The 27,270-nt window shown below is 44.4% G+C and overlaps 1 protein-coding gene across 2 annotated transcripts in view; it reads right to left on the bottom strand.

Moving 5' to 3' along the window:
* Window positions 1-27,270, bottom strand: part of tmem198a (transmembrane protein 198a) — a 95,235-nt gene that overhangs the window by 17,742 nt on the left and 50,223 nt on the right. For both annotated transcript variants that reach the window (XM_055871931.1, XM_055871932.1), the window contains 3 exons: window positions 19,003-19,238; window positions 15,643-15,836; window positions 9,050-9,195 (listed from right to left, as the gene is read on the bottom strand). In XM_055871931.1, coding sequence (XP_055727906.1) covers window positions 9,050-9,195; window positions 15,643-15,836; window positions 19,003-19,238 — 576 coding nt within the window. The remainder of the gene's footprint in view (window positions 1-9,049; window positions 9,196-15,642; window positions 15,837-19,002; window positions 19,239-27,270) is intronic.

The following is a 27,270-nucleotide window of genomic DNA, read 5'->3' as shown; positions in this document are numbered from 1 at the left end:
GAGAGAGCAGGAGAGGACGAGAGAAAAGAGGGGGAGGGAGAGAGAGCAGGAGAGGACGAGAGAAAAGAGGGGGAGGGAGAGAGAGAGCAGGAGAGGACGAGAGAAAAGAGGGGGAGAGAGAGAGAGAGCAGGAGAGGACGAGAGAAAAGAGGGGGAGGGAGAGAGAGAGCAGGAGAGGACGGGAGAAAAGAGGGGGAGGGAGAGAGAGAGCAGGAGAGGACGGGAGAAAAGAGGGGGAGGGAGAGAGAGAGCAGGAGAGGACGAGAGAAAAGAGGGGGAGGGAGAGAGCGAGCAGGAGAGGACGAGAGAAAAAAGGGGGAGGGAGAGAGAGAGCAGGAGAGGACGAGAGAAAAGAGGGGGAGGGAGAGAGAGCAGGAGAGGACGAGAGAAAAGAGTGGGAGGGAGAGAGAGAGCAGGGTAGGACGAGAGAAAAGAGGGGGAGGGAGAGAGAGCAGGAGAGGACGAGAGAAAAGAGGGGGAGGGAGAGAGAGAGCAGGAGAGGACGAGAGAAAAGAGGGGGAGGGAGAGAGAGCAGGAGAGGACGAGAGAAAAGAGGGGGAGGGAGAGAGAGAGCAGGAGAGGACGAGAGAAAAGAGGGGGAGGGAGAGAGAGAGCAGGAGAGGACGAGAGAAAAGAGGGGGAGGGAGAGAGAGCAGGAGAGGACGAGAGAAAAGAGGGGGAGGGAGAGAGAGAGCAGGAGAGGACGAGAGAAAAGAGGGGGAGGGAGAGAGAGAGCAGGAGAGGACGAGAGAAAAGAGGGGGAGGGAGAGAGAGCAGGAGGGGACGAGAGAAAAGAGGGGGAGGGAGAGAGAGCAGGAGAGGACGAGAGAAAAGAGGGGGAGGGAGAGAGAGAGCAGGAGAGGACGAGAGAAAAGAGGGGGAGGGAGAGAGAGCAGGAGAGGACGAGAGAAAAGAGGGGGAGGGAGAGAGAGCAGGAGAGGACGAGATAAAAGAGGGGGAGGGAGAGAGAGAGCAGGAGAGGACGAGAGAAAAGAGGGGGAGGGAGAGAGAGAGCAGGAGAGGACGAGAGAAAAGAGGGGGAGAGAGAGAGCAGGAGAGGACGAGAGAAAAGAGGGTGAGGGAGAGAGAGAGCAGGAGAGGACGAGAGAAAAGAGGGGGAGGGAGAGAGAGCAGGAGAGGACGAGAGAAAAGAGGGGGAGGGAGAGAGAGAGCAGGAGAGGATGAGAGAAAAGAGGGGGAGGGAGAGAGAGCAGGAGAGGACGAGAGAAAAGAGGGGGAGGGAGAGAGAGCAGGAGAGGACGAGATAAAAGAGGGGGAGGGAGAGAGAGAGCAGGAGAGGACGAGAGAAAAGAGGGGGAGGGAGAGAGAGAGCAGGAGAGGACGAGAGAAAAGAGGGGGAGAGAGAGAGCAGGAGAGGACGAGAGAAAAGAGGGTGAGGGAGAGAGAGAGCAGGAGAGGACGAGAGAAAAGAGGGGGAGGGAGAGAGAGCAGGAGAGGACGAGAGAAAAGAGGGGGAGGGAGAGAGAGAGCAGGAGAGGACGAGAGAAAAGAGGGGGAGGGAGAGAGAGCAGGAGAGGACGAGAGAAAAGAGGGGGAGGGAGAGAGAGAGCAGGAGAGGACGAGAGAAAAGAGGGGGAGGGAGAGAGAGAGCAGGGTAGGACGAGAGAAAAGAGGGGGAGGGAGAGAGAGCAGGAGAGGACGAGAGAAAAGAGGGGGAGGGAGAGAGAGCAGGAGAGGACGAGAGAAAAGAGGGGGAGGGAGAGAGAGAGCAGGAGAGGACGAGAGAAAAGAGGGGGAGGGAGAGAGAGAGCAGGAGAGGACGAGAGAAAAGAGGGGGAGAGAGAGAGCAGGAGAGGACGAGAGAAAAGAGGGTGAGGGAGAGAGAGAGCAGGAGAGGACGAGAGAAAAAAGGGGGAGGGAGAGAGAGAGCAGGAGAGGACGAGAGAAAAGAGGGGGAGGGAGAGAGAGCAGGAGAGGATGAGAGAAAAGAGGGGGAGGGAGAGAGAGAGCAGGAGAGGACGAGAGAAAAGAGGGGGAGGGAGAGAGAGAGCAGGAGAGGACGAGAGAAAAGAGGGGGAGGGAGAGAGAGAGCAGGAGAGGACGAGAGAAAAGAGGGGGAGGGAGAGAGAGAGCAGGAGAGGACGAGAGAAAAGAGGGGGAGGGAAAGAGAGCAGGAGGGGACGAGAGAAAAGAGGGGGAGGGAAAGAGAGCAGGAGGGGACGAGAGAAAAGAGGGGGAGGGAGAGAGAGCAGGAGAGGACGAGAGAAAAGAGGGGGATGGAGAGAGAGAGCAGGAGAGGACGAGAGAAAAGAGGGGGAGGGAGAGAGAGCAGGAGAGGACGAGAGAAAAGAGGGGGAGGGAGAGAGAGAGCAGGAGAGGACGAGAGAAAAGAGGGGGAGGGAGAGAGAGAGCAGGAGAGGATGAGAGAAAAGAGGGGGAGGGAGAGAGAGAGCAGGAGAGGACGAGAGAAAAGAGGGGGAGGGAGAGAGAGCAGGAGAGGACGAGAGAAAAGAGGGGGAGGGAGAGAGAGAGCAGGAGAGGACGAGAGAAAAGAGGGGGAGGGAGAGAGAGCAGGAGAGGACGAGAGAAAAGAGGGGGAGGGAGAGAGAGAGCAGGAGAGGACGAGAGAAAAGAGGGGGAGAGAGAGAGAGAGCAGGAGAGGACGAGAGAAAAGAGGGGGAGGGAGAGAGAGAGCAGGAGAGGACGGGAGAAAAGAGGGGGAGGGAGAGAGAGAGCAGGAGAGGACGAGAGAAAAGAGGGGGAGGGAGAGAGCGAGCAGGAGAGGACGAGAGAAAAGAGGGGGAGGGAGAGAGAGAGCAGGGTAGGACGAGAGAAAAGAGGGGGAGGGAGAGAGAGCAGGAGAGGACGAGAGAAAAGAGGGGGAGGGAGAGAGAGAGCAGGAGAGGACGAGAGAAAAGAGGGGGAGGGAGAGAGAGCAGGAGAGGACGAGAGAAAAGAGGGGGAGGGAGAGAGAGAGCAGGAGAGGATGAGAGAAAAGAGGGGGAGGGAGAGAGAGAGCGGGAGAGGATGAGAGAAAAGAGGGGGAGGGAGAGAGAGAGCAGGAGAGGATGAGAGAAAAGAGGGGGAGGGAGAGAGAGCAGGAGAGGACGAGAGAAAAGAGGGGGAGGGAGAGAGAGAGCAGGGTAGGACGAGAGAAAAGAGGGGGAGAGAGAGAGAGAGCAGGAGAGGACGAGAGAAAAGAGGGGGAGGGAGAGAGAGAGCAGGAGAGGATGAGAGAAAAGAGGGGGAGGGAGAGAGAGCAGGAGAGGACGAGAGAAAAGAGGGGGAGGGAGAGAGAGAGCAGGAGAGGACGAGAGAAAAGAGGGGGAGGGAGAGAGAGAGAGAGAGCAGGGTAGGACAAGAGAAAAGAGGGGGAGGGAGAGAGAGAGCAGGAGAGGACGGGAGAAAAGAGGGGGAGGGAGAGAGAGAGCAGGAGAGGACGAGAGAAAAGAGGGGGAGGGAGAGAGCGAGCAGGAGAGGACGAGAGAAAAGAGGGGGAGGGAGAGAGAGAGCAGGGTAGGACGAGAGAAAAGAGGGGGAGGGAGAGAGAGCAGGGTAGGACGAGAGAAAAGAGGGGGAAGGAGAGAGAGCAGGAGAGGACGAGAGAAAAGAGGGGGAGGGAGAGAGAGCAGGAGAGGATGAAAGAAAAGAGGGGGAGGGAGAGAGAGAGCAGGAGAGGACGAGAGAAAAGAGGGGGAAGGAGAGAGAGCAGGAGAGGACGAGAGAAAAGAGGGGGAGGGAGAGAGAGAGCAGGAGAGGACGAGAGAAAAGAGGGGGAGGGAGAGAGAGCAGGAGAGGATGAGAGAAAAGAGGGGGAGGGAGAGAGAGAGCAGGAGAGGATGAGAGAAAAGAGGGGGAGGGAGAGAGAGAGCAGGAGAGGACGAGAGAAAAGAGGGGGAAGGAGAGAGAGCAGGAGAGGACGAGAGAAAAGAGGGGGAGGGAGAGAGAGCAGGGTAGGACGAGAGAGAAGAGGGGGAGGGAGAGAGAGAGCAGGGTAGGACGAGAGAAAAGAGGGGGAGGGAGAGAGAGAGCAGGGTAGGACGAGAGAAAAGAGGGGGGAGAGAGAGCAGGGTAGGATGAGAGAAAAGAGGGGGGGGAGAGAGACAGGAGGGGAGGATGAGAGAAAAGAGGGGGAGGGAGAGAGACAGGAGGAAAGGATGAGAGAAAAGAGGGGAAGGGAGAGAGAGCAGGAGAGGACGACAGAAAAGAGGGGGAGGGAGAGAGAGCAGGATAGGACGAGAGAAAAGAGGGGGAGGGAGAGAGACAGGAGGGGAGGATGAGAGAAAAGAGGGGGAGGGAGAGAGACAGGAGGAAAGGATGAGAGAAAAGAGGGGAAGGGAGAGAGAGCAGGAGAGGACGACAGAAAAGAGGGGGAGGGAGAGAGAGCAGGATAGGATGAGAAACGAGGGGGAGGGAGAGAGAGCAGGAGAGGACGAGAGAAAAGAGTAGGATGAAAATAGATAGAGTGAGAGTGGAGAGGGGGAGACAAAGGGAGGGAGAGAGACAGTAGGATTGGATAAGAGACAATGAGAAAAAAAACAGGGAGAGAAAGAGAAATGGAGAGAATGAGCCAGCTCCAAACATTGTCATCAAACATGCCCTCTTTCAAACAACTCCACACAGCATGGGGATTCCACAAAAATAATCCTACAATGTGTTCACACACTCCCCCATGCAGGCAGCAGGACTAATAATACTGTTCACTGTTCATTATCATGACTGGAAGGAACTGCAAAAATCACTGAAGCTGGAGACTCATATCTCCCCCACTAACTTTAAGCACCAGCTGTCAGAGCAGCTCATAGATCACTGCACCTGTACATAGCCCATCTGTAAATATCCCATACAATTACGTCATCCCCATACTGTGTTTATTTATTTATTTATCTTACTTCTTTGCACCCCAGTATCTCTACTTGCACATTCCTCTTCTGCACATCTATCACTCGTGTTTAAGTGCTATATGTAATTACTTCGCCACTATGGCCTATTTATTGCCTTATTGCCTTGTCTTACCTCATTTATCTCACCCCTCTTATCCTCATCACTGCCCCTCCATCCTCACCCTACCCCCTCTTATCCTCATCACTGCCCCTCCATCCTCACCCTACCCCCTCTTATCCTCATCACTTCCCCTCCATCCTCACCCTACCCCCTCATCACTGCCCCTCCATCCTCACCCAACCCCCTCTTATCCTCATCACTGCCCCTCCATCCTCACCCTACCCCCTCATCACTGCCCCTCCATCCTCACCCTACCCCCTCTTATCCTCATCACTGCCCCTCCATCCTCACCCTACCCCCTCTTATCCTCATCACTTCCCCTCCATCCTCACCCTACCCCCTCTTATCCTCATCACTGCCACCCCATCCTCACCCTACCCCCTCATCACTGCCCCTCCATCCTCACCCTACCCCCTCATCACTGCCCCTCCATCCTCACCCTGCGACCTCTTATCCTCATCACTGCCCCTCCATCCTCACCCTACCCCCTCTTATCCTCATCACTGCCCCTCCATCCTCACCCTACCCCCTCTTATCCTCATCACTGCCCCTCCATCCTCACCCTACCCCCTCTTATCCTCATCACTGCCCCTCCATCCTCACCCTACCCCCTCATCACTGCCCCTCCATCCTCACCCTCCCCCCTCATCCTTGCCCCTCCATCCTCACCCTCTTATCCTCATCACTGCCCCTCCATCCTCACCCTACCCCCTCATCACTGCCCCTCCATCCTCACCCTCTTATCCTCATCGCTGCCCCTCCATACTCACCCTACCCCCTCATCACTGCCCCTCCATCCTCACCCTACCCCCTCTTATCCTCATCACTGCCCCTCCATCCACACCCTACCCCGTCTTATCCTCATCACTGCCCCTCCATCCTCACCCTACCCCCTCATCACTGCCCCTCAATCCTCACCCTACCCCCTCTTATCCTCATCACTGCCCCTCCATCCACACCCTACCCCCTCATCACTGCCCCTCCATCCTCACCCTACCCCCTCATCACTGCCCCTCCATCCTCACCCTACCCCCTCTTATCCTCATCACTGCCACCCCATCCTCACCCTCTTATCCTCATCACTGCCCCTCCATCCTCACCCTACCCCCTCTTATCCTCATCACTGCCCCTCCATCCTCACCCTACCCCCTCTTATCCTCATCACTGCCCCTCCATCCACACCCTACCCCCTCATCACTGCCCCTCCATCCTCACCCTACCCCCTCTTATCCTCATCACTTCCCCTCCATCCTCACCCTACCCCCTCTTATCCTCATCACTGCCCCTCCATCCACACCCTACCCCCTCATCACTGCCCCTCCATCCTCACCCTGCGACCTCTTATCCTCATCACTGCCCCTCCATCCTCACCCTACCCCCTCATCACTGCCCCTCCATCCTCACCCTACCCCCTCTTATCCTCATCACTGCCCCTCCATCCTCACCCTACCCCCTCATCACTGCCCCTCCATCCTCACCCTACCCCCTCTTATCCTCATCACTGCCCCTCCATCCTCACCCTACCCCCTCATCACTGCCCCCCCAACCTCACCCTGCCCCTTATTTGTACTCCTCCCTGCGACCTCTTGTCCTCCACCCCCTCATCCCCTCCCTGCCCCCTCTCACCTCTCTCTCACCCTCCGTCTTCCTATCCCCTGACACCCTTCAAGCCCAGTAATCAAAAACTTTTAACTCAGGGAGACTAGGGAGCAGGGGAAGAAGGGGGGGGGGGGGGGCGCACCACGTTATCAGGCTGTTACTATGACAACCACCAGATCAGAACCACACCATCACCTCCAAAGCTTATTTTTCCCTCCATTTTTTGCTTTTGATCACAAGCCATCACATCTTCACAGCTTTATCACATTAGATGTGTGACTTCTTGTCAATGCATCATTATATGGTAAAAAAACGTTTTCTGAAACCGCTGATTCTGTGATGGTATATAGCCTACCTCCTACCACACTATAAGCCGGCTAGAACCTGATGAAAGGGATATTTCAAAAAATGTTAAACATCATAAATAAAAATAAATGAATAAAATAAAATAAATAAATAAAAAGCCAACTGAAAATTATTCATGATTATTATTTGACCATGCTTGTCACTTATGAACATTTTGAACATCTTGGCATAGTTCTGTTATAATCTCCACTTGGCACAGCCAGAAGAGGACTGGCCACCCCTCATAGCCTGGTTCCTCTCTAGGTTTCTTCCTAGGTTTTGGCCTTTCTATGGAGTTTTTCCTAGCCACCGTGCTTCTACACCTGCATTGCTTGCTGTTTGGGGTTTTAGGCTGGGTTTCTGTACAGCACTTCGAGATATTAGCTGATGTATGAAGGGCTATATAAAATAAACTTGATTGATTGATCATATTCATCACTTCCACTATTCCCCGAACATCAACATACACTATGTGACCAAAAGTATGTGGACACCTGCATGTCTCATTCTCAAAAATCATGGTCATTAATATGGAGTTGGTTTCCCCCCCTTTGCTGCTATAACAGCCTCCACTCTTCTGGGAAGGCTTTCCACTAGATGTTGGAACATTGCTGTTATAACAGCCTCCACTCTTCTGGGAAGGCTTTCCACTAGATGTTGGAACATTGCTGCAGGGGACATGCTTCCATTCAGCAACAAGAGTATTAGTGAGGTTTGGGCACTGATGTTGGGATCATAGGCCTGGCTCGCAGTTGGCATTCCAATTCATCCCAAAGGTGTTCGATGGGGTTGAGATCAGGGCTCTGTGCAGGCCAGTCAAGTTCTTCCACACCGACCTCGACAAACAATTTCTGTATGGACCTCGCTTTGTGCATGGGTGCATTGTCATGCTGAAACAGGAAAGGGCCTTCCTCAAACTGTTGCCACAAATTTGGAAGCACAGAATCGTCTAGAATGTCGAGGTCTGTAGCATTAAGATTTCCCTTCACTCGATCTAAGGGGCCTGAACCATGAAAAACAGCCCCAGACCATTATTCCTCCTCCACCAAGCTTTACAGTTGGCACTATGCATTCGGGCAGGTAGTGTTCTCCTGGCATCCGCCAAACCCAGAATTGTCCGTCAGACTCAGATGGTGAAGTGTGATTCATCACTCCAGAGAACGCATTTCCACTGCTCCAGAGTCCAATGGCGGCGAGCTTTACGCCACTCCAGCAGATGCTTGGCATTGCGCATGGTGATCTTAGGCTTGTGTGCGGCTGCTAAGCCATGGAAACACATTTCATGAAGCTCCTGACCAACAGTTCTTGTGCTGACGTTGCTTCCAGAGGCAGTTTGTAACTCGGTAGTGAGTGTTGCGAACGAGGACAGACGATTTTTACGCGCTATACGCTTCACCACTTGGTGGTCCCTTTCTGTGATCTTGTGTGGCGTACCACTTCGTGGCTGAGCCCTTTTTGCTCCTAGACGTTTCCACTTCACAATAACAGCTCTAGCTGGACAGAAATTTGCCGAAGTGACTTGTTGGAAAGGTGGCATCCTACAACAGTGTCACGTTGAAAGTCACTGAGCTGTTCCGTAAGGCCATTCTACTGCCAATGATTGTCTATGGAGATTGCATGGCTGTGTGCTCGATTTAATACAACTGTTAGCAACGGGTGTGGCTGAAATTGCCGAATCCACTAATTTGAAGGGGAGTACACATACTTTTGTATATAGTGTATTAGTGTATGTGAAAATGGGGCATGTCTATGTTTTGTAGTAAAAAAGTTAGATGAAGATAAGTGGTTAAAATCACACGATGAAAAGCTCATCATGCTCAATCTACAAACTACAAAAAAAAAAATAATAATACAAAAAAGGTGCCATTTTGACATATGTTGATGTTGGGGTGGTGCTGGAGAGGATATGAAGTTCAACATGTTTGAAGTTTCCTTTTAATCCTTGTCCTAGGCCCTTCTCTTTTTTTTTGTCCTGGACTAATCTTAATCATGTCTAGGACTACGTTCAAACTTGGCATGACCACAGGAGCTGGCAAGACAGCTCCCTCAGTGTGTGAGTATCCCTCTGTTAGGGTTAAGGGTTCAGACTTACCCTCAGTGTGTGAGTATCCCTCTGTTAGGGTTAAGGGTTCAGACTTACCCTCAGTGTGTGAGTAACCCTCGGCGGTGACCTTCCATTGGATGAGGACCCCCAGCAATGCCAGTACAGGCCACACCCCCATGATGACCCAGGTGAACCAGCAGACAGGACGGGGTGGAGCCACCTTGATCCTCTCAAATATGTATCTGTAATATATAATATCATATGTAATATATAATATGTATCTGTAATATATAATATCATATGTAATATATAATATGTATCTGTAATATATAATATGTATCTGTAATATATAATATGTATCTGTAATATATAATATCATATGCAATATATAATATGTATCTGTAATATATAATATGTATCTGTAATATATAATATGTATCTGTAATATATAATATGTATCTGTAATATATAATATGTATCTGTAATATATAATATGTATCTGTAATATATAATATGTATATGTAATATATAATATCATATGTAATATATAATATGTATCTGTAATATATAATATGTATCTGTAATATATAATATGTATATGTAATATATAATATGTATATGTAATATATAATATCATATGCAATATATAATATGTATCTGTAATATATAATATGTATCTGCAATATATAATATGTATCTGTAATATATAATATGTATCTGTAATATATAATATGTATCTGTAATATATAATATGTATCTGTAATATATAATATGTATATGTAATATATAATATCATATGTAATATATAATATGTATCTGTAATATATAATATGTATATGTAATATATAATATCATATGCAATATATAATATGTATATGTAATATATAATATGTGTCTGTAATATATAATATGTATATGTAATATATAATATGTATATGTAATATATAATATGTATCTGTAATATATAATATGTATATGTAATATATAATATCATATGTAATATATAATATGTATATGTAATATATAATATGTATCTGTAATATATAATATGTATCTGTAATATATAATATGTATATGTAATATATAATATGTATATGTAATATATAATATGTATATGTAATATATAATATCATATGTAATATATAATATCATATGTAGTATATAATATGTATCTGTAATATATAATATCATATGTAATATATAATATCACATGTAGTATATAATATGTATCTTTAATATATAATATCATATGTAGTATATAATATGTATCTGTAATATATAATATCATATGTAATATATAATATCATATGTAGTATATAATATGTATATGTAATATATAATATCATATGTAAAATATAATATGTATCTGTAATATATAATATGTGTATGTAATATATAATATGTATATGTAATATATAATATGTATATGTAATATATAATATCATATGTAATATATAATATGTATCTGTAATATATAATATGTATCTGTAATATATAATATGTATCTGTAATATATAATATCATATGTAGTATATAATATGTATCTGTAATATATAATATCATATGTAATATATAATATCATATGTAGTATATAATATGCATCTGTAATATATAATATCATATGCAATATATAATATCATATGTAGTATATAATATGTATCTGTAATATATAATATCATATGCAATATATAATATCATATGTAGTATATAATATGTATCTATAATATAATGTGTATCTGTAATATATAATATCATATGCAATATATAATATGTATCTGTAATATATAATATGTATCTGTAATATATAATATGTATATGTAATATATAATATGTATCTGTAATATATAATATCATATGCAATATATAATATCATATGTAGTATATAATATGTATCTATAATATAATATGTATCTGTAATATATAATATCATATGCAATATATAATATCATATGTAATATATAATATGTATCTGTAATATATAATATCATATGCAATATATAATATGTATCTGTAATATATAATATGTATCTGTAATATATAATATGTATATGTAATATATAATATGTATATGTAATATATAATATGTATCTGTAATATATAATATGTATATGTAATATATAATATCATATGTAATATATAATATGTATCTGTAATATATAATATGTATCTGTAATATATAATATCATATGTAATATATAATATGTATCTGTAATATATAATATGTATATGTAATATATAATATCATATGTAATATATAATATGTATCTGTAATATATAATATGTATATGTAATATATAATATGTATCTGTAATATATAATATCATATGTAATATATAATATGTATCTGTAATATATAATATGTATCTGTAATATATAATATGTATCTGTAATATATAATATGTATCTGTAATATATAATATGTATCTGTAATATATAATATGTATATGTAATATATAATATCATATGTAATATATAATATGTATCTGTAATATATAATATGTATCTGTAATATATAATATGTATCTGTAATATATAATATGTATATGTAATATATAATATGTATATGTAATATATAATATCATATGCAATATATAATATGTATCTGTAATATATAATATGTATCTGCAATATATAATATGTATCTGTAATATATAATATGTATCTGTAATATATAATATGTATCTGTAATATATAATATGTATCTGTAATATATAATATGTATATGTAATATATAATATCATATGTAATATATAATATGTATCTGTAATATATAATATGTATATGTAATATATAATATCATATGCAATATATAATATGTATATGTAATATATAATATGTGTCTGTAATATATAATATGTATATGTAATATATAATATGTATATGTAATATATAATATGTATCTGTAATATATAATATGTATATGTAATATATAATATCATATGTAATATATAATATGTATCTGTAATATATAATATGTATCTGTAATATATAATATGTATCTGTAATATATAATATGTATATGTAATATATAATATGTATATGTAATATATAATATGTATATGTAATATATAATATCATATGTAATATATAATATCATATGTAGTATATAATATGTATCTGTAATATATAATATCATATGTAATATATAATATCACATGTAGTATATAATATGTATCTTTAATATATAATATCATATGTAGTATATAATATGTATCTGTAATATATAATATCATATGTAATATATAATATCATATGTAGTATATAATATGTATATGTAATATATAATATCATATGTAAAATATAATATGTATCTGTAATATATAATATGTGTATGTAATATATAATATGTATATGTAATATATAATATCATATGTAATATATAATATGTATCTGTAATATATAATATGTATCTGTAATATATAATATGTATCTGTAATATATAATATCATATGTAATATATAATATCATATGTAGTATATAATATGTATCTGTAATATATAATATCATATGTAATATATAATATCATATGTAGTATATAATATGCATCTGTAATATATAATATCATATGCAATATATAATATCATATGTAGTATATAATATGTATCTGTAATATATAATATCATATGCAATATATAATATCATATGTAGTATATAATATGTATCTATAATATAATGTGTATCTGTAATATATAATATCATATGCAATATATAATATGTATCTGTAATATATAATATGTATCTGTAATATATAATATGTATATGTAATATATAATATGTATCTGTAATATATAATATCATATGCAATATATAATATCATATGTAGTATATAATATGTATCTATAATATAATATGTATCTGTAATATATAATATCATATGCAATATATAATATCATATGTAATATATAATATGTATCTGTAATATATAATGTCATATGCAATATTTAATATGTATCTGTAATATATAATATGTATCTGTAATATATAATATGTATATGTAATATATAATATGTATATGTAATATATAATATGTATCTGTAATATATAATATGTATATGTAATATATAATATCATATGTAATATATAATATGTATCTGTAATATATAATATGTATCTGTAATATATAATATCATATGTAATATATAATATGTATCTGTAATATATAATATGTATATGTAATATATAATATCATATGTAATATATAATATGTATCTGTAATATAAAATATGTATATGTAATATATAATATCATATGTAATATATAATATGTAATATATAATATCATATGTAATATATAATATGTATATGTAATATATAATATGTAATATATAATATGTATATGTAATATATAATATGTATCTGTAATATATAATATCATATGTAATATATAATATGTATCTGTAATATATAATATGTATATGTAGTATATAATATGTATATGTAATATATAATATGTATCTGTAATATATAATATCATATGCAATATATAATATCATACGCAATATATAATATGTATCTGTAATATATAATATGTATATGTAATATATAATATCATATGCAATATATACTATGTGTCTGTAATATATAATATGTATATGTAATATATAATATCATATGTAATATATAATATGTATCTGCAATATATAATATGTGTCTGTAATATATAATATGTATATGTAATATATAATATCATATGCAATATATAATATGTATCTGTAATATATAATATGTATATGTAATATATAATATGTATCTGTAATATATAATATGTATATGTAATATATAATATCATATGCAATATATAATATGTATCTGTAATATATAATATGTGTAATATATAATATGTATATGTAATATATAATATGTATCTGTAATATATAATATGTATAAGTAATATATAATATGTATCTGTAATATATAATATGTTTATGTAATATATAATATCATATGCAATATATAATATGTATCTGCAATATATAATATGTATCTGTAATATATAATATGTATATGTAATATATAATATCATATGCAATATATAATATCATATGTAATATACACTGCTCAAAAAAATAAAGGGAACACTAAAATAACACATCCTAGATCTGAATGAATGAAATATTCTTATGAAATTATTTTTTCTTTACATAGTTGAATGTGCTGACAACAAAATCACACAAAAATTATCAATGGAAATCAAATTTATCAACCCATGGAGGTCGGGATTTGGAGTCACACAAAATTAAAGTGGAAAACCACACTACAGGCTGATCCAACTTTGATGTAATGTCCTTAAAACAAGTCAAAATGAGGCTCAGTAGTGTGTGTGGCCTCCATGTGCCTGTATGACCTCCCTACAACGCCTGGGCATGCTCCTGATGAGGTGGTGAATGATCTCCTGAGGGATCTCCTCCCAGACCTGGACTAAAGCATCCGCCAACTCCTGGACAGTCTGTGGTGCAACGTGGCGTTGGTGGATGGAGCGAGACATGATGTCCCAGATGTGCTCAATTGGATTCAGGTCTGGAGAACGGGCGGGCCAGTCCATAGCATCAATGCCTTCCTCTTGCAGGAACTGCTGACACACTCCAGCCACATGAGGTCTAGCATTGTCTTGCATTACGAGGAACCCAGGGCCAACCGCACCAGCATATGGTCTCACAAGGGGTCTGAGGATCTCATCTCGGTAACTAATGGCAGTCAGGCTACCTCTAGCGAGCCCATGGAGGGCTGTGCGGCCCCCCAAAGAAATGCCACCCCACACCATGACTGACCACCGCCAAAACCGGTGATGCTGGAGGATGTTGCAGGCAGCAGAACGTTCTCCAGACTGTCACGTCTGTCACATGTGCTCAGTGTGAACCTGCTTTCATCTGTGAAGAGCACAGGGCGCCAGTGGCGAATTTGCCAATCTTGGTGTTCTCTGGCAAATGCCAAACGTCCTGCACGGTGTTGGGCTGTAAGCACAACCCCCACCTGTGGACGTCGGGCCCTCATACCACCCTCATGGAGTCTGTTTCTGACCGTTTGAGCAGACACATGCACATTTGTGGCCTGCTGGAGGTCATTTTGCAGGGCTCTGGCAGTGCTCCTCCTTGCACAAAGGCGGAGGTAGCGGTCCTGCTGCTGGGTTGTTGCCCTCCTACGGCCTCCTCCACGTCTCCTGATGTACTGGCCTGTCTCCTGGTAGCGCCTCCATGCTCTGGACACTACGCTGACAGACACAGCAAACCTTCTTGCCACAGCTCGCATTGATGTGCCATCCTGGATGAGCTGCACTACCTGAGCCACTTGTGTGGGTTGTAGACTCCGTCTCATGCTACCACTAGAGTGAAAGCACCGCAATCATTCAAAAGTGACCAAAACATCAGCCAGGAAGCATAGGAACTGAGAAGTGGTCTGTGGTCACCACCTGCAGAACCACTCCTTTATTGGGGGTGTCTTGCTAATTGCCTATAATTTCCACAACAGCATGTGAAATTTATTGTCAATCAGTGTTGCTTCCTAAGTGGACAGTTTGATTTCACAGAAGTGTGATTGACTTGGAGTTACATTGTGTTGTTTAAGTGTTCCCTTTATTTTTTTGAGCAGTGTATGTATCAGTAATATATAATATCATATGTAATATATAATATGTATCTGTAATATATAATATCATATGGAATATATAATATCATATATGTGTCTTCAATATACCTGACAAGGGCAAACAGTTCGATGAAGTAGTCCACAGTGACGGTGATGACAGCCGAGCCAAACACAGCGGTTGAGAGGGTGGTGAAGAAGCGCTGCCATTGGAGGGTGAGGACGGCAAACAGCATGCCTGACCCCAACAACACGCCCAGGGGCACCCACACCGTCCGGGGATGGTGGAACTCCTCCATTACCACCTGCATGGAGAGATTTGTGTTACGTTACGTTTATTCAGATAGCCAATAGTACATCAGGAGAACATTTCCTGGTTTGATAGCGCAAGCTCAGACAATGCAATCTCACAGCTACTATCTATATCAACCTAACATTGACATTATCCCACCACTGGCTAGCCTCTATTGGCTTAAAATGCCAAACCTAAAACAATATCTGATAATTAATTTCCAGCAATATTGCCCTGTCGGTCGGTCTGGTGCGCCCGTTTGCTACTGGCCTGGGCATCGATCTGGCCTGGGCATCGGTCTGGCCTGGGCATCGGTCTGGCCTGGGCATCGTTTGCTACTGGCCTGGGCACCGGTTTAGTCCGGGCATCGTTTGCTACTGCCCTGGGCATCGGTCTGGCCTTTGGAATCTTTTGCTACTGGCCTCAGCATCGGTTTTGCCTGGGCATCGTTCTGGCCTGGGCATCGGTCTGGCCTGGGCATCGTTTGCTACTGGCCTGGGCATCGGTCTGGCCTGGGCATCGTTTGCTACTGGCCTGGGCATCGGTCTGGCCTGGGCATCGTTTGCTACTGGCCTGGGCATCGGTCTGGCCTGGGCATCGGTCTGGCCTGGGCATCGGTTGGGCCTGGGCATCGGTCTGGCCTGGGCATCGTTTGCTACTGTGTGTAGACAGTTGATGTCATAACCGTCTTGTGGGTTGACAGAAATACTTCCCCCAAACCTCCTCAATTAAATGTTAACTGCAAAGTAGGCAGGAGTACACCATGAGGAAGTATACCATGAGGAAGTACACCATGAGGAAGTACACCATGAGGAAGTACAGCATGAGGAAGTACAGCATGAGGAAGTATACCATGAGGAAGTATACCATGAGGAAGTACACCATGAGGAAGTACACCATGAGGAAGTATATCATGAGGATGTATACCATGAGGAAGTACAGCATGAGGAAGTATACAATGAGGAAGTACACCATGAGGAAGTACACCATGAGGAAGTATATCACGAGGAAGTACACCACGAGGAAGAACACCACGAGGAAGTATATCACGAGGAAGTATATCATGAGGAAGTACACCATGAGGAAGTACACCATGAGGAAGTATATCATGAGGAAGTATACCATGAGGAAGTACACCATGAGGAAGTATATCATGAGGAAGTACACCATGAGGAAGTATATCATGAGGATGCACACCATGAGGAAGTACACCATGAGGAAGTACACCATGAGGAAGTACACCATGAGGAAGTACACCATGAGGAAGTATATCATGAGGAAGTACACCATGAGGAAGTACACCATGAGGAAGTACAGCATGAGGAAGTACATCATTTGAATCTATTATTTATTATTTGCAAAATTTTCCATGAAATGAGCAGCAGCAGTACAGCACTAGAAGATCACATTAGTCAGCACATTCCTCACTCGCTAGATGTGCAACTAAAGGGAATTACATAAAAAAATAAACGTGTTCATTTTCTTCCAGACTTAAACAAAACACACACACTCAACACACACATAACCCCCCCCCCCCACACACACACACTCAATACACACACAACCCCCCCCCCCCCACACACACACTCAACAAACACACAACCCCCCCACACACACACACTCAACAAACACACAACCCCCCCCACACACTCAACAAACACACAACCCCCCCACACACTCAACAAACACACAACCCCCCCCTACACACACACTCAATACACACACAACCCCCCCCCCTACACACACACACTCAATACGCACACAACCCCCCCCCCCCCCTCCCCCCACACTCAACAAACACACAACCACCCCCACACACACTCAACAAACACACAAACACACAACCACCCCCCACACACTCAACAAACACACAACCCCCCCCTACACACACACTCAATACACACACAACCCCCCCCCCCCACACACACACTCAACAAACACACAACCACCCCCACACACACTCAATAAACACACAACCCCCCCACACACACACACTCAACAAACACACAACCCCCCCCACACACTCAACAAACACACAACCCCCCCACACACTCAACAAACACACAACCCCCCCCTACACACACACTCAATACACACACAACCCCCCCCCCTACACACACACACTCAATACACACACACCCCCCCCCCCCCACACTCAACAAACACACAACCACCCCCACACACACTCAACAAACACACAAACACACAACCACCCCCCACACACTCAACAAACACACAACCCCCCCCTACACACACACTCAATACACACACAACCCCCCCCCCCACACACACACTCAACAAACACACAACCACCCCCACACACACTCAACAAACACACAAACACACAACCACCCCCCCACACACTCAACAAACACACAACCCCCCCCCACACACTCAACAAACACACAACCCCCCCACACACACACACTCAATACACACACAACCACCCCCCCCCCCCCACACACACACACTCAACAAACACACAACCCCCCCCACACACACTCAACAAACACCCCCCCCCCCCCCCACACACACTCAAACACCCCCCCCCACACACACACACTCAATACACACACAACCCCCCCCCCCACACACACACACTCAACAAACACACAACCCCCCCACACACACACACTCAACAAACACACAACCCCCCCCCCACACACTCAACAAACACACAACCCCCCCCTACACACACACTCAATACACACACAACCCCCCCCTACACACACACACTCAATACACACACAACCACCCCCACACACACTCAACAAACACACAAACACACAACCACCCCCCCACACACTCAACAAACACACAACCCCCCCCTACACACACACTCAATACACACACAACCCCCCCCCCCCACACACACACTCAACAAACACACAACCACCCCCACACACACTCAACAAACACACAAACACACAACCACCCCCCCACACACTCAACAAACACACAACCCCCCCCACACACTCAACAAACACACAACCCCCCCCCCACACACACACTCAATACACACACAACCCCCCCCCCACACACACACTCAACAAACACACAACCCCCCCCACACACACTCAACAAACACCCCCCCCCCCCCACACACACACACTCAAACACCCCCCCCCCCCCCCCCCCCCACACACACACACAGATAAAGACTGTATTCTCTTATTTACCAGTGAGGCGATGCCCAGCAGTAGTCCCAGAAGCAGCCCCACCATGTATAGTCCAACAGAGCGTACCAGCATGGTGACCAGGCCACAGAGGGTACCGATGCCCAGGCCGATGCCCACCGAGGCCTCCACACTCAGCTGAGTGTCCAGGACACGCTCCTTATAACACAGCAGAAAGATGATGACAGAGCCAAACATCAAGCCTGTTAGGAACATCACCGCCTTGAAACAACGGTAACCTGGAGAGAGAGGAGAGAGAGAGAGAGACAGGTTAGGAACATCACCGCCTTAAAACAACGGTAACCTGGAGAGGAGAGAGAGAGAGAGACAGGTTAGAGAACATCACCGCCTTGAAACAACGGTAACCTGGAGAGGAGAGGAGGAGAGAGAGAGACAGGTTAGAGAACATCACCGCCTTGAAACAACGGTAACCTGGAGAGGAGAGGAGGAGAGAGAGAGACAGGTTAGGAACATCACCGCCTTGAAGCAACGGTAACCTGGAGAGGAGAGGAGGAGAGAGAGAGACAGGTTAAAGCCTGAGATGAGGAGAGAGAGAGACAGGTTAAAGCCTGAGAGGAGAAGAGGAGAGAGAGAGACAGGTTAAAGCCTGAGATGAGAAGAGGAGAGAGAGACATGTTTAAGCCTGAGAAGAGGAGATATAGAGACAGGTTAAAGCCTGAGATGAGGAGAGAGAGAGACAGGTTAGAGCCTGTGATAAGAAGAGGAGAGAGAGAGAGAGCGACAGGTTAAAGCCTGAGATGAGAAGAGGAGAGAGAGAGACAGGTTAAAGCCTGAGAAGAGGAGAGGAGAGAGAGACATGTTTAAGCCTGAGATGAGGAGAGAGAGAGACAGGTTAGAGCCTGCGATAAGAAGAGGAGAGAGAGAGAGAGCGACAGGTTAAAGCCTGAGATGAGAAGAGGAGAGAGAGAGACAGGTTAAAGCCTGAGAAGAGGAGATATAGAGACAGGTTAAAGCCTGAGAAGAGAATAGGAGAGAAAGAGACAGGTTAAAGCCTGCGAGGAGGAGAGGAGAGAGAGAGACAGGTTAAAGCCTGAGATGAGGAGAGGAGAGAGAGAGACAGGTTAAAGCATGAGAATTGGAGAGAGAGAGACAGGTTAAAGCCTGAGAGGAGGAGAGGAGAGAGAGAGACAGGTTAAAGCCTGAGATGAGGAGAGGAGGGTTAGAGCCTGAAGGGCAGACAGAAGACAGACAGACAGACCGGGTAGAGACTGCAATATAGACAGACAGGAGAGAAGTTAGAGCCTGAAGGACAGACAGACAGACCGGGTAGAGACTGCAATATAGACAGACAGACCGGGTAGAGACTGCAATATAGACAGACAGACCGGGTAGAGACTGCAATATAGACAGACAGACCGGGTAGAGACTGCAATATAGACAGACAGACCGGGTAGAGACTGCAATATAGACAGACAGACCAGGTAGAGACTGCAATATAGACAGACAGACCGGTTAGAGACTGCAATATAGACAGACAGACTGGGTAGAGACTGCAATATAGACAGACAGACCGGTTAGAGACTGCCATATAGACAGACAGACCGGGTAGAGACTGCAATATAGACAGACAGACCGGGTAGAGACTGCAATATAGACAGACAGACCGGGTAGAGACTGCAATATAGACAGACCGGGTAGAGAAATGCAATATAGACAGACAGACCGGGTAGAGACTGCAATATAGACAGACAGACCGGGTAGAGACTGCAATACAGACAGACAGACCGGTTAGAGACTGCAATATAGACAGACAGGAGAGAAGTTAGAGCCTGAAGTACAGACAGAAGACAGACCGGGTAGAGACTGCAATATAGACAGACAGGAGAGAAGTTAGAGCCTGAAGGACAGACAGACATGTTAGAGTCTGAAGTGCAGACAGACATGTTAAGACGGACGGAAGGACAGACGGAGACAGACAGACAGACAGACAGACATGTTAGAGCCTGAAGGACGGACAGACAGACAGACAGACAGACAGACATGTTAGAGCCTGAAGGACGGACAGACAGACGGACGGACAGACATGTTAGAGCCTGAAGGACGGACAGACAGACAGACATGTTAGAGCCTGAAGGACGGACAGACAGACAGACATGTTAGAGCCTGAAGGACGGACGGACGGACAGACAGACATGTTAGAGCCTGAAGGACGGACGGACAGACAGACAAACATGTTAGAGCCTGAAGGACAGACAGACGGACGGACAGACATGTTAGAGCCTGAAGGACGGACAGACATGTTAGAGCCTGAAGGACGGACAGACAGACAGACATGTTAGAGCCTGAAGAACGGACAGACAGACAAACATGTTAGAGCCTGAAGGACGGACAGACATGTTAGAGCCTGAAGGACGGACAGACAGACAGACATGTTAGAGCCTGAAGGACGGACAGACAGACAGACAGACAGACAGACATGTTAGAGCCTGAAGGACGGACAGACAGACAGACAGACAGACATGTTAGAGCCTGAAGGACGGACAGACAGACGGACGGACAGACATGTTAGAGCCTGAAGGACGGACAGACAGACAGACAGACATGTTAGAGCCTGAAGGACGGACAGACAGACAGACATGTTAGAGCCTGAAGGACGGACGGACGGACAGACAAACATGTTAGAGCCTGAAGGACAGACAGACGGACGGACAGACATGTTAGAGCCTGAAGGACGGACAGACATGTTAGAGCCTGAAGGACGGACAGACAGACAGACATGTTAGAGCCTGAAGAACGGACAGACAGACAAACATGTTAGAGCCTGAAGGACGGACAGACATGTTAGAGCCTGAAGGACGGACAGACAGACAGACATGTTAGAGCCTGAAGAACGGACAGACAGACAGACATGTTAGAGCCTGAAGGACGGACGGACGGACAGACATGTTAGAGCCTGAAGGACGGACAGACAGACAGACATGTTAGAGCCTGAAGGACGGACAGACAGACAGACATGTTAGAGCCTGAAGGACGGACGGACAGACAGACGGACAGACATGTTAGAGCCTGAAGGACGGACAGACAGACAGACATGTTAGAGCCTGAAGGACGGACAGACAGACAGACATGTTAGAGCCTGAAGGACGGACGGACGGACAGACAGACATGTTAGAGCCTGAAGGACGGACGGACAGACAGACAGACATGTTAGAGCCTGAAGGACAGACAGACGGACGGACAGACATGTTAGAGCCTGAAGGACGGACAGACATGTTAGAGCCTGAAGGACGGACAGACAGACAGACATGTTAGAGCCTGAAGAACAGACAGACAGACAGACAGACATGTTAGAGCCTGAAGGACGGACGGACGGACAGACATGTTAGAGCCTGAAGGACGGACGGACGGACAGACATGTTAGAGCCTGAAGGACGGACAGACAGACAGACATGTTAGAGCCTGAAGGACGGACAGACAGACAGACATGTTAGAGCCTGAAGGACGGACAGACATGTTAGAGCCTGAAGGACGGACGGACGGACGGACAGACATGTTAGAGCCTGAAGGACGGACAGACATGTTAGAGCCTGAAGGACGGACAGACAGACAGACTTGTTAGAGCCTGAAGGACGGACAGACATGTTAGAGCCTGAAGGAAAGACAGACAGACAGACAGACAGACAGACAGACAGACAGACAGACTATAGATAATAAAAATGCATGTATTTGTCTACATGTGTTTTTGCCACACTTATTCTATTACATACACCTTAATACATACTTTTAAATTACATTATGTGAGCTAAACATAATATATATATATATATATATATATATATATATATATATATATACACTGCTCAAAAAAATAAAGGGAACACTAAAATAACACATCCTAGATCTGAATGAATGAAATATTCTTATTAAATAATTTTTTCTTTACATAGTTGAATGTGCAGACAACAAAATCACACACAAATTATCAATGGAAATCAAATTTATCAACCCATGGAGGTCTGGATTTGGAGTCACACTCAAAATTAAAGTGGAAAACCACACCACAGGCTGATCCAACTTTGATGTAATGTCCTTAAAACAAGTCAAAATGAGGCTCAGTAGTGTGTGTGGCCTCCACGTGCCTGTATGACCTCCCTACAATGCCTGGGCATGCTCCTGATGAGGTGGTGGATGATCTCCTGAGGGATCTCCTCCCAGACCTGGACTAAAGCATCCGCCAACTCCTGGACAGTCTGTGGTGCAACGTGGCGTTGGTGGATGGAGCAAGACATGATGTCCCAGATGTGCTCAATTGGATTCAGGTCTGGGGAACGGGCGGGCCACTCCATAGCATCAATGCCTTTCTCTTGCAGGAACTGCTGACACACTCCAGCCACATGAGGTCTAGCATTGTCTTGCATTAGGAGGAACCCAGGGCCAACTGCACCAGCATATGGTCTCACAAGGGGTCTGAGGATCTCATCTCGGTACCTAATGGCAGTCAGGCTACCTCTGGCGAGCACATGGAGGGCTGTGCAGCCCCCCAAAGAAATGCCACCCCACACCATGACTGAACCACCGCCAAACCGGTCATGCTGGAGGATTTTTGCAGGCAGCAGAACTTTCTCCACGGCGTCTCCAGACTCTGTCACGTCTGTCACATGTGCTCAGTGTGAACCTGCTTTAATCTGTAAAGAGCACAGGGCGCCAGTGGCGAATTTGCCAATCTTGGTGTTCTCTGACAAATGCCAAATGTCCTGGACGGTGCTGGGCTGTAAGCACAACCCCCACCTGTGGACGTCAGGCCCTCATACCACCCTCATGGAGTCTGTTTCTGACCGTTTGAGCAGACACATGCACATTTGTGGCCTGCTGGAGGTCATTTTGCAGGGCTCTGGCAATGCTCCTCCTTGCACAAAGGCGGAGGTAGCGGTCCTGCTGCTGGGTTGTTGCCCTCCTACGGCCTCCTCCACGTCTCCTGATGTACTGGCCTGTCTCCTGGTAGCGCCTCCATGCTCTGGACACTACGCTGACAGACACAGCAAACCTTCTTGCCACAGCTCGCATTGATGTGCCATCCTGGATGAGCTGCACTACCTGAGCCACTTGTGTGGGTTGTAGACTCCGTCTCATGCTACCACTAGAGTGAAAGCACCGCCAGCATTCAAAAGTGACCAATAACATCAGCCAGGAACTGAGAAGTGGTCTGTGGTCACCACCTGCAGAACCACTCCTTTATTGGGGGTGTCTTGCTAATTGCCTATAATTTCCACCTGTTGTCTATTCCATTTGCACAACAGCATGTGAAATGTATTGTCAGTCAGTGTTGCTTCCTAAGTGGACAGTTTGATTTTCACAGAAGTGTGATTGACTTGGAGTTACATTGTGTTGTTTAAGTGTTCCCTTTATTTTTTTGAGCAATGCATATATATATATTATGTTTAGCTCACATAATACATACTTTTAAATTACATTAAGGTGTATATACATATACATAATATCTAAAAACATTTTTCTTACAACGTTTGGAAAGTGCTAATGTTACTGGCACCACTACAACAAGAAAAAAAAAGACTTAAAAACACATCATTTTGTACTTGAAACATTTTAAATGAAATATTCAATTCATATGGAAGACTGTTTTTCTGATGTGTTCCAACATGGAGGACCATTGGCTTCAAAGCCTCTCCATGTCTAAAACATCAGCAATCCAGGGTTTATATATACTACGTCATTGGTCTCAACTTACTGTTGACAGAATAGTAGAATACACCAAGATGTCATTTCTAACCTTGGTTGTCCATCAGCAGGTTATAAAAACTTGTCATGTCTCTGATAGTCAGTCAATTAGCCAGCTAACATTTTTTAGATTGCTAAATTAGTTTCGGTGCCAGCTATTACACTTTTTATCACAGTCGAATTACTGCCCCCCCCCATTTGATTTTGTTAGTCAGTCACACTCAGATATCATACTGCAAACATATTTCTCTACACCCTATGGCAAAATGTGTAGCATTGCAAGAAATGAGTTATAACTTTTCTAAATCTTTCCCCCCACTCCCATCAAAGTTGCCCGTCGCTGGATCAGAGCCTGCAGACCAGACAGGAGAGAGGTTAGAGAATATCAATGCCTTGAAGCAGCGGTAGCTTGCAGGAGGAGAGAAAGACAGGAGACATGTTAGAGACCAAGGAGTGACTAGAGAGAGGATAGAGAATATCCCTGCCTTGAAGCAGTGGTAGCCTGCAGGAGGAGAGAGACAGGAGACAGGAGACATGTTAGAGACCAAGGAGTGACTAGAGAGAGGATAGAGAACATCCCTGCCATGAAGCAGCGGTAGCCTGCAGGAGGAGAGAGACAGGAGACATGTTAGAGACCAAGGAGTGACTAGAGAGAGGATAGAGAACATCCCTGCCTTGAAGCAGTGGTAGCCTGCAGGACGAGAGAGACAGGAGACATGTTAGAGACCAAGGAGTGACTAGAGAGAGGATAGAGAACATCCCTGCCTTGAAGCAGCGGTAGCCTGCAGGAGGAGAGAGACAGGAGATATGTTAGAGACCAAGGAGTGACTAGAGAGAGGATAGAGAACATCCCTGCCTTGAAGCAGCGGTAGCCTGCAGGAGGAGAGCGACAGGAGACATGTTAGAGACCAAGGAGTGACTAGAGAGAGGATAGAGAACATCCCTGCCTTGAAGCAGCGGTAGCCTGCAGGAGGAGAGAGAGACAGGAGACATGTTAGAGACCAAGGAGTGACTAGAGAGAGGATAGAGAACATCCCTGCCTTGAAGCAGCGGTAGCCTGCAGGAGGAGAGAGACAGGAGACATGTTAGAGACCAAGGAGTGACTAGAGAGAGGATAGAGAACATCCCTGCCTTGAAGCAGCGGTAGCCTGCAGGAGGAGAGAGAGACAGGAGACATGTTAGAGACCAAGGAGTGACTAGAGAGAGGATAGAGAACATCCCTGCCTTGAAGCAGCGGTAGCCTGCAGGAGGAGAGAGACAGGAGACATGTTAGAGACCAAGGAGTGACTAGAGAGAGGATAGAGAACATCCCTGCCTTGAAGCAGCAGTAGCCTGCAGGAGGAGAGAGACAGGAGACATGTTAGAGACCAAGGAGTGACTAGAGAGAGGATAGAGAACATCCCTGCCTTGAAGCAGCGGTAGCCTGCAGGAGGAGAGAGAGACAGGAGACATGTTAGAGACCAAGGAGTGACTAGAGAGAGGATAGAGAACATCCCTGCCTTGAAGCAGCGGTAGCCTGCAGGAGGAGAGAGAGAGACAACAGGTTGGTCTAGAGAGGAGGATAACTGCAGGTCAGATACACAGACAGTCAGGCTTGGCTGAGAGATATAGAGACATGTCAGATACACAGGCAGTCAGGATTGGCTGAGAGATATAGAGACAGGTCAGAGACGGTCCGGATTGGCTGAGAGATATAGGGACAGGTCAGAGGCAGTCCGGATTGGCTGTGAGATATAAAGACAGGTCAAAGTTACACAGGCAGTCAGGCTTGCCTGAGAGATAGAGAGACAGGTCAGATACACAGACAGTCAGGCTTGGCTGAGAGATATAGAGACAGGTAAGATACACAGACAGTCAGGCTTGGCTGAGAGATATAGAGACAGGTCAGATACAGGCAATCAGGCTTGGCTGAGAGATATAGAGACAGGTCAGATACAGGCAATCAGGCTTGGCTGAGAGATATAGAGACAGGTCAATGACAGACAGACAGTCAGGCTTGGCTGAGAGATATAGAGACAGGTCAGATACACAGACAGTCAGGCTTGGCTGAGAGATATAGAGACAGGTCAGATACACAGACAGTCAGGCTTGGCTGAGAGATATAGAGACAGGTCAGATACACAGACAGTCAGGCTTGGCTGAGAGATATAGAGACAGGTCAGATACACAGACAGTCAGGCTTGGCTGAGAGATATAGAGACAGGTCAGATACACAGACAGTCAGGCTTGGCTGAGAGATATAGAGACAGGTCAGATACACAGACAGTCAGGCTTGGCTGAGAGATATAGAGACAGGTCAGATACACAGACAGTCAGGCTTGGCTGAGAGATATAGAGACAGGTCAGATACACAGACAGTCAGGCTTGGCTGAGAGATATAGAGACAGGTCAGATACACAGACAGTCAGGATTGGCTGAGAGATATAGAGACAGGTCAGATACACAGACAGTCAGGATTGGCTGAGAGATTTAGAGACAGGTCAGGGATAGACAGACAGCATGGAGGAGGAGATGGGAGAGAGAAAAAAGGAGAGAGAGTCAAAGAAAGAAAGAGACAAGCGGAAAGCTGTACAG

The sequence above is a fragment of the Salvelinus fontinalis genome, chromosome 19, assembly GCF_029448725.1.
Source record: "Salvelinus fontinalis isolate EN_2023a chromosome 19, ASM2944872v1, whole genome shotgun sequence".
Lineage (NCBI taxonomy): Eukaryota > Metazoa > Chordata > Actinopteri > Salmoniformes > Salmonidae > Salvelinus > Salvelinus fontinalis.
Note: the sequence above shows the minus strand (reverse complement) of the source record. Positions and strands in the feature narration are given on the sequence as shown.